Source organism: Dreissena polymorpha, chromosome 11 (assembly GCF_020536995.1).
Source record: "Dreissena polymorpha isolate Duluth1 chromosome 11, UMN_Dpol_1.0, whole genome shotgun sequence".
In the NCBI taxonomy this organism is placed as follows: domain Eukaryota; kingdom Metazoa; phylum Mollusca; class Bivalvia; order Myida; family Dreissenidae; genus Dreissena; species Dreissena polymorpha.
The window spans coordinates 8,826,928-8,834,935 of NC_068365.1; the positions used below are offsets into that span (position 1 = coordinate 8,826,928).

The following is an 8,008-nucleotide window of genomic DNA, read 5'->3' on the forward strand; positions in this document are numbered from 1 at the left end:
ATAGTAGTTTGTTTATTTATTAGCCATAACAAGAACGTGTTCATTGTATTTAGCAAGCACGCATTACGCAATAAAAGTTTCGATGGTTTTGTTACAATATAATGATATTTGGTATATGGAAACAATAAAAAAGCTCGTATTAGTGCGCAAATACACACCAAGTGTTTCGATTACTTAAATTCGACATTAGTCTATGTATTATATACCACACTCCATACAATTTAAAAACTATATATTTATTAACATATCGCGTGACCCTTTCTATTGTGACCTAACATTACGGACCCGAAAACAGAGTAGACATTTTACATAAGCATACGTTGATTGGACAAAAACCCTATTGAAACAATATCCTGCGCATCCCTGTAAAAATGGGCTTTATAAGACTTAAATGCTCAACACCGTATTAAAACACGAACGATTTCATCAATGAAATCGTACTGTCATCGTGTCAATAAAATTGAAATTTTAGTTGGTATTATCTGAAGGAGGTCATTTTTGACTTGTTATTACTTGAACAATGTGGACTATGGGTCAAATATTGTAATGCAAGTCGTGGTGTAAGTTAAATAAATAATGTATACAATGGGAATCATAACTATTATGTTACTCACTTAATGTTTAATGCTGCTAAATTGTATATGATTTATTGTATCTCCTTGTTGATTTAATCTCATTCACTGTGTGTCATACCGTATTCTAATCTGATACGGGCGTTCAGTATTGCGTAACATCTGCCCTACAATCTCTAGGAAGCGGACATTTAAAGATACTCGATAACAAAGCATGATGCGTTGAAAACAAAAACGTGCCTATGTCGAAGACAAATGAACATTAGGAAAAAAAGAATTAAGCAAACGTCAGCACATTTTTGAGAACCTCATTCTATTTGTCTCGTGTATGAGTATATACGATTTGGATTTAACCCGTGATTTAAGAAACATACAACCGCGTTCAAAAGTTGATTGGTCATGACACTTCTTTTTTGTGTTTTATTTCACGATATGTCAACTAAAAATATTATTCATTCACGCATGCATGTAAATGATTTCAAAATCAATAGTTCTATTCTAGCTGCTCGGTCAAAATGTTAAAATAACATATAATTTCCCTTTGAATCAACACCTTAGTTTTGAATTGGTTTTTGACATTCATATTACCTATTCCTACTAGACAGTATTTATAATATACTATTTGTATCTTAAGGGTGTTATAACATTGACTTTGATTGGCATCGATGTCAATATCGAACAATTAACAATGAACTAATACAAACGAAAACAGCAATAACCGGAATGAGATAGTGTAATCTTTTATTTTGCCTAATTAAGTGATTCATGTACCAACGTATTAAGGGCTTAAGTCACATTGGCAGAGATCGCACCCGTTCGTATCTTTTATAAACTTCGGAGGGCTTCCACAGTCCAACAAACATTGCATCTGGGGACAGGCCGTTGTAACAGCGCGTATTGGGATCGTCGTGAATGTCGGAGGTGCCATAACTATTGTACTTCCGGTTGTGGCTGAGCTTCCGTGTGTTGATGTATTTCCTGGCGTTGCAGTTGAATGACCTGCAGTAATAGAAGCTGTTGTTGCTGCTGAACTACCTGAAGTAGTAGCAGCTTTTGTTGCTGCTGAACTACCTGAAGTAGTAGAAGTTATTGCGGCTGAAGTAACTGCAGTAGTAGAAGCTCTTGTTGCTGCTGAACTACCTGAAGTAGTAGCAGCTTTTGTTGCTGCTGAACTACCTGGAGTAGCAGACGCTGTTGCTGCTGAAGTAACTGTAGAAGTAGAAACTGTTGTTGCTGCTAAACTGCCTAAAGTAGTAGACGTTGTTGCTGCTGAAGAAACTCTAGTAGTAGAAACTGTTGTTGCTGCTGAACTACCTGAAGTAGTAGACGTTGTTGCTGCTGAAGTAACTGTAGTAGTAGAAGTTGTTGTTGCTGCTGAACTACCGGTAGTAGTAGATGCTTTTGTTGCTGCTAAACTACCTTTAGCAGTAGTCATAGAGGTAGATGGTGTTGTTGGTGATGTTACAGAACTTGCTGAAATGGCCGACTGTTGCGTTGTTGTTTTTGCTGCAGTAATTGTGGAAAATGTCAGCGAAGTAGATTTCGTAGTTATTGGTGTAGGTGTTGTTGGTCTTGTTGTTGTTTGTTTCGTTGTAAATGGAGTAGGGGTAGTGGGTCGTGTTGTGGATTTCGTTGTTGTTGACCGAGTACTTGTTTGCGTTGTTGTTGGGGTTGTCAATGGTGTAGTTGTTGTTACGACTATAATTAAGAAATTTATTGGTGAATTTTTTTTAATTTTCGCACTTATTTTATGCCAAACTACATAACTCACCACCTATTGTTAAGTCTCAGCTCTAAAAAAAGGTTACAAATATATTATAAGAATATAAAATGTCATCATATCAATTGCCACTAAGAAAGGACAATATCCTTGTAGATTAAAACACATGTAAGACTGATTGGGATTACACAAGGAATAGCGTCTTTTAAGCAAGAATATTTCTGATGTTACCATACAAAGGGTTTGAAAAGTGGTTTATGTACTTGATCCTTGACATAGCAAGCATCCATTTCGATCTATATGGCAATCTGTCACCGGCATGCTGAAGGGTGGACGGCCGTTTGTATTGGAAATAGGTCGGTTAGGGTTTCCTGTTAATAAATGATTTTTTTGTAGAAATGGATATAACTGTGTCTAGTTTCCATTGCGTGCAATTTTCATACATGCTTAAGCAATGGTTAAATGTTTGATGTTTCATTTAATGCTTGAGCTTAAATCCTCGTGTGTATATCTTAACACAACATGTAAGCAGTTAATGACATGCTTTACCTTAAAAACAATGAGTTGTCTAGTGTATACATTTTGTATACGTTATTTTTGGAGATGTTCAACTAATATTTTGTATAAAAATAAAATTGATGTTCATCTTATCGTAATATGAAAAATTCTGAAGAAATGACCATTACAGAACATGTAGCAATTCATGGATTGGTATTATTGCGTGGCCATAAAGTTTTAATTTAAAATAGATTGTGTAAGTATTCATTTAAGCTAACCTGTATTCGTAAAAGCTAAAATTGCCTACATACCTGTGCTGGAGCATATAGCGCAATTGTTGTCATCATATGTTATCTTCGTGGCATCTGGGCAGGACGGTAATGGGGGACATACTGCAAAGATAAACCAAAAAATTGACCGCTGACAGAATGCGACTTTCGATAAATGAAGTCACGTCAAGATATTGTCACAAACACTGGTTCTTCATTAACGATGTTAAAATATCCGGCAATGTTAACAGTTAAACAGTTTAAGCATACTTTTATTAATTTGATATGGTATAAAAATTACAACATAAAATGAATACAATTATTCAAAAAAAAACACAACATTGACAAAAAGACTGGATCACGGTTCTGATTGTCTAGGTAGAAAGATCCCTGCCGAGCTCAATTGTGCTTAAACAGGGAAAACCACAATGAACTTAACATCTGAAAATCGATGCACGTTTTCGATATGCGAAACAAAAGACTTTGCCTATCGCTGCAGTACAAAACAAAATAATTCACATAATTTTACAAGAGTTATCATTATTACGAATATTTTATTAGGCGGAAATCGTTCAGTCATAACGTATATGACATACATTATTTATTATTTTAGGGCAAACTCGATTGATGGGTGCCTTCGACATGCATTTAGGAACTCTTTTTATTGTAAATATGTTTTATACGTTTTGTATTGTATTGTACAGGCGAATGGTCACGTTCTTTAAGTGAACGACTAGCGGGTATCACCAAAACTTGCTCTTATGGTATTGAAAGTTTCTTATTTTTTTATTCACAAACCAAAGATTCGGTAGAATACGGAATACCAATATATCAACTTGTAAATCGATTGATATGTAATGTAAGTTACCAAGTTCATGGTTTCCCGTGGAAGATGATCCGCTTCCTTGTGTGGACGGAGAACTACTGGGCGCTGGTGTTTGTGCAGATTTGTAAGTACTTGACGATTGGGTAGGACTGGTGGGGCTGTTAGTTGAATGCGATGACGGGGTATTAGAAGGGGCTTGAGTCTGCGTGGTACCGGAAGTGCCAGATGTGCTTGGTGGATTGGTATGTATCTCGGGATTCATACCAGGATGAAAAGCAATGCTGCTGGTCGCTGAACCTACAAAGAATTAATCAGCTTTTTATAGACATCACCACTTGAAATATTTGTGTAAGCTTGTATTGTTTCATTGTCAGTTTATTAATGTTCGATTAACAAGCAGTGCTGTATCACACATGATGTAATTACAGTTTTAAAGAGATGTATCTTCTATTTCAAGTTTTGTCAACCTTACTTGCACAGTTTGGTTACGTTATCAATTAGACATTTTGAAAACAGGAGTATAAACATCTTTATGTCGGATACATACAGTAATGTTGACTAACATATAGTGCTTCTTAACAAGCACCGATTCACTCAAATTAATGTTAAGTTGCTTTAATAAAAAAGAGTTCACCCTCGACAGCTATTTAAAAAAATAGATGTTGCCTATTAATTCTGATTCTATCTGTGCATAAGGTTTAAAAATGAACATTTGGAGAAGATAAACACTTTTTAATTTATCAACAAATCTATGGAATTAGTTGCAGACATATTTCATAATGAAAACTGCGAATATAGCCCGATATACACAACTTTAAAAGAATATAACACTCATGCATGGCCTTTACCAATCTGCACAAAAGCATCACATACCTGCAGCTGATGGGCAGGTGGTCGGGCATGTATAACAACCATTTTCGTACTGAGGACATCTGCAGAACGGGTTAAAGTTGGCACAAGAACGGCGGGCTGGTCTGGCGTCTTGAAAGTGAATGATTGTATGTGCTCTTGCAAGTGTGATATGTTTTACAGTAATACAAGTAATACAAGTGATACTAGTGTACAAGAAAATGTTGACATTTACATGAAATACGCAATTTTCCAACTGTGTCACAACAAAGAATCGCGACTGCTTTGTACATTTTCGAGAAAACAACCCCTCTATGTTAGCTTCATTTTATGATGACTATGTTGACTGAGTAAATGCAACATAGAAAATATATTTGCATGTTTATGCCGTTAAGAAAGTTAAGACATGACGAGAAGACTATGTTTGATATTGACTTATTAAATACCCTCGCAATTTTATATTTTAAGAGAAAGCCTATTTATATTTGTAAACTATAGGAAATCTTAATTTTGGAACTATTACCGTATATAAGCGTGTGCCACATATCAATATTAAAACAAATCAATGCTTGAATGAAGCTGATGCCAACTCATAGAACCATACAATACAAAGTATTTGCCAAGAACACTTGTTCAAATGCAAATGCCAAGCCAAGAAAAAAATCAAAATATTACGAACTCGTATTTATCAATGAAGATCGAAGAAATTGTTAAAGAAATTAGTACATATAATGAATTGCGATTTAATTATACGTTAATTACGCCATTGTTTCGCAATGGTTTACGGTCTTTCAAAGCAACATAAGTGCAGTGTGTGAGTCACAACTGAATATAAAACAATATGTACAATCAATTCAGGCTCATATGGAAGTATATCATTAATTAAAAATATAATCGTTTTTTGAAGCTTAAATTGTGTCCTTACAATATAGCTTTTACTTACATATTCCTTGAAAGCACGCCAACAATAAAATATAAAGGACCAATCCTGTTTTCATGTTCAATAAGTTCCCGTTTAAAAGAAATTATACTTAATTTGATAAAAAATATTACAAATAGTTTTTTTTTTGTTTCCTGTTTGTTTGCTTGTTTTGTAATAGTTAAGCTTATAAGAAACTATCTAAGTAGTAAAATATTTAACGAATGTCAAAGGCATTGCTGTCTAGTCAGCCAAAACACAAAGTTATGACAATGACCGATAACAACTCGAATTAAATTTGACCTCCTTGATAGCAGTCTGTCCTTTTATCAACTTTTAGGTGACTTCAATTCTTTGAAGTAAAATAATCAATGGCTATGTTTTTCAACGGTTCAAGTGAATGTACATGTACTATTGTATTCAATATTCTTAAAGCTACTCATAAATAGTTGTAACGTTGATTGTCTAAGTTTCTGTATGAAAACAACATGTCTGTAGTACTAACCTACAAATCAGTTTGGTTTGAATTTTGAATATTCGATATTAATAATATATCTTGACTTATACGTAATTGTTAAGTGAATGCATCTAGATTAAATGCGCGGTTGTGTAGTTCTTAAATCCCAATGTTATGCTCTGATTTGATTTGCAATTACCGTTCCAAGCCTTCAATTTCATTAGTATTCATTCGTGTGTGTAATTTGCGTTGCCCTTTTTTTGATGGAATGGGAAAAAGTTTTTTTCCTGAAAACACCTCGTATTCATAATAATAATTATCACAAAATTATGCATTTGAAGCCTCGATTTGTTAATTTTTTGCATGTATTTTGCACATTAAAAAACAACTTATCAAACATAACATATTTTAGTCGTGTAATTCCAACAGATAATGCATTGATCTTTGTTAAAATTGTGTTGTACTTATTTTTTTTCATGCGTTTCGTGTTCGACGAAATTGTATATCGAAGATGCATTCCACAAACATGGTCATTACCATATCACCATCGACATGTTGGCTTTCCCTTATATTAAAATATGTTACTATCCTTACGTGAATGTGTCTAATTACAGAAATACCATACAAAACATCTTATCAGGGGTACGGAATTCGTGGGGTGTAAGTCCTGTAAATTCTGTTTATTACAAAATGATAAACAACGTTGGGTCGTTAACGCATTTCTCTGTATTTCGTGCAATATATTAAGACTCGAAATTATATGTCACTACTCGTATATGCATATCAATACACAATGGTTATCCTAGTTAGATACATGTAAAGTGTTCGTTTTTATATCATTATCCCCGTCGAATAAAGGTCAAAAAGATCTGATTAATGTGACGCCTGTATGATAAACATAGTTACTCAAAAGTCCTACCACTTATTGCCGGCGATTTGCATCAAATGCAATTAATAAATATCGATTTAACTAAACTTGATCTTTAACCATGCAAGTAAGAACGCGCCCGCCTTAACGTTTAACTCCCGCTCCGTAGACACACGCCCAAACTGCTACCAAAAACGAGACATTACCAATATATTGAATTGGTTGATGTACGATTTGTTTGGTTGTATTTTTGGTTTTCTTTGTTTAACATTACTAGTCACTAGATTTTGAATAAAAAATCTTAATATCATATGTGTTTGATGTGTAAGGTCCCATGGATGTAATAAGTCTTATTTTCAATGAAATAAACACGTTAATGGGATATCGGTAGTAAGATTACGCGGCAGCTGATACGCAATAAGGTTACGCCTATCCAAATACATTGCACAGCTCGACATGCGGGAAAGATACAAAGCGATAAAGTTTTAATAAACAAATTGCAATTTTTATTAAATGTATAAGACAAAAAATCTCTATATTTAAAAACCCGACGCGAAACATATACTAAAGATGACATAACATACTTATTTTAGCAATATGACTTTGCTTGTATCGCTATATACCACGTATACTACATGATACATGCTCGTGCAATAATGTTTGTTAAAGCGTTCCTGCTAAACTAACGCTGACCTTATGTGTATATCTCGTGTTTCTGCGTATTGTTATTTGTTTCGACCATAATTAAGGACAAGGTCGTTGTCTGTCTCGTATAGTATCAGTAAATGGTCGGGTCATGATAATTCTTAATCTCAGATGATATCATATCCATAATTGGTGTTTCTGTTTCACAATTATTTTCGTTGACGTGCAATTATCGGTTATGTCAAAACATGTCGGGCGACATTATCATATTTATTGAACTATGCAATTCATCGCATAAGCATATAATTCACTTTACTTTTAACACTGTGATATTGTTGTATGTGAAGCAACGCACAGTTAAATATTATTAAATAAACGCATCGTA

General features: G+C 34.2%; 2 protein-coding genes across 2 annotated transcripts; both read right to left on the reverse strand.

Annotated features, from left to right (window-relative positions):
* Positions 1-1,299: 1,299 nt before the first annotated feature.
* Positions 1,300-2,638, reverse strand: LOC127850909 (putative uncharacterized protein DDB_G0289981). The gene is made up of 2 exons (XM_052384306.1): positions 2,556-2,638; positions 1,300-2,270 (listed from the first exon to the last, which is right to left on the reverse strand). Exons 1-2 carry the CDS (start codon positions 2,576-2,578, stop codon positions 1,994-1,996), a joined length of 300 nt encoding a protein of 99 aa, XP_052240266.1. The 5' UTR covers positions 2,579-2,638; the 3' UTR covers positions 1,300-1,993.
* Positions 2,639-3,093: 455 nt separating this feature from the next.
* LOC127851259 (putative protein TPRXL) lies at positions 3,094-5,922 on the reverse strand. Its single transcript, XM_052384905.1, has 4 exons — positions 5,678-5,922; positions 4,759-4,866; positions 3,928-4,182; positions 3,094-3,182 (listed from the first exon to the last, which is right to left on the reverse strand). The coding sequence occupies exons 1-4, from the start codon at positions 5,730-5,732 to the stop codon at positions 3,094-3,096; spliced, it is 507 nt and encodes a 168-aa protein (XP_052240865.1). The 5' UTR covers positions 5,733-5,922.
* Positions 5,923-8,008: the final 2,086 nt, after the last annotated feature.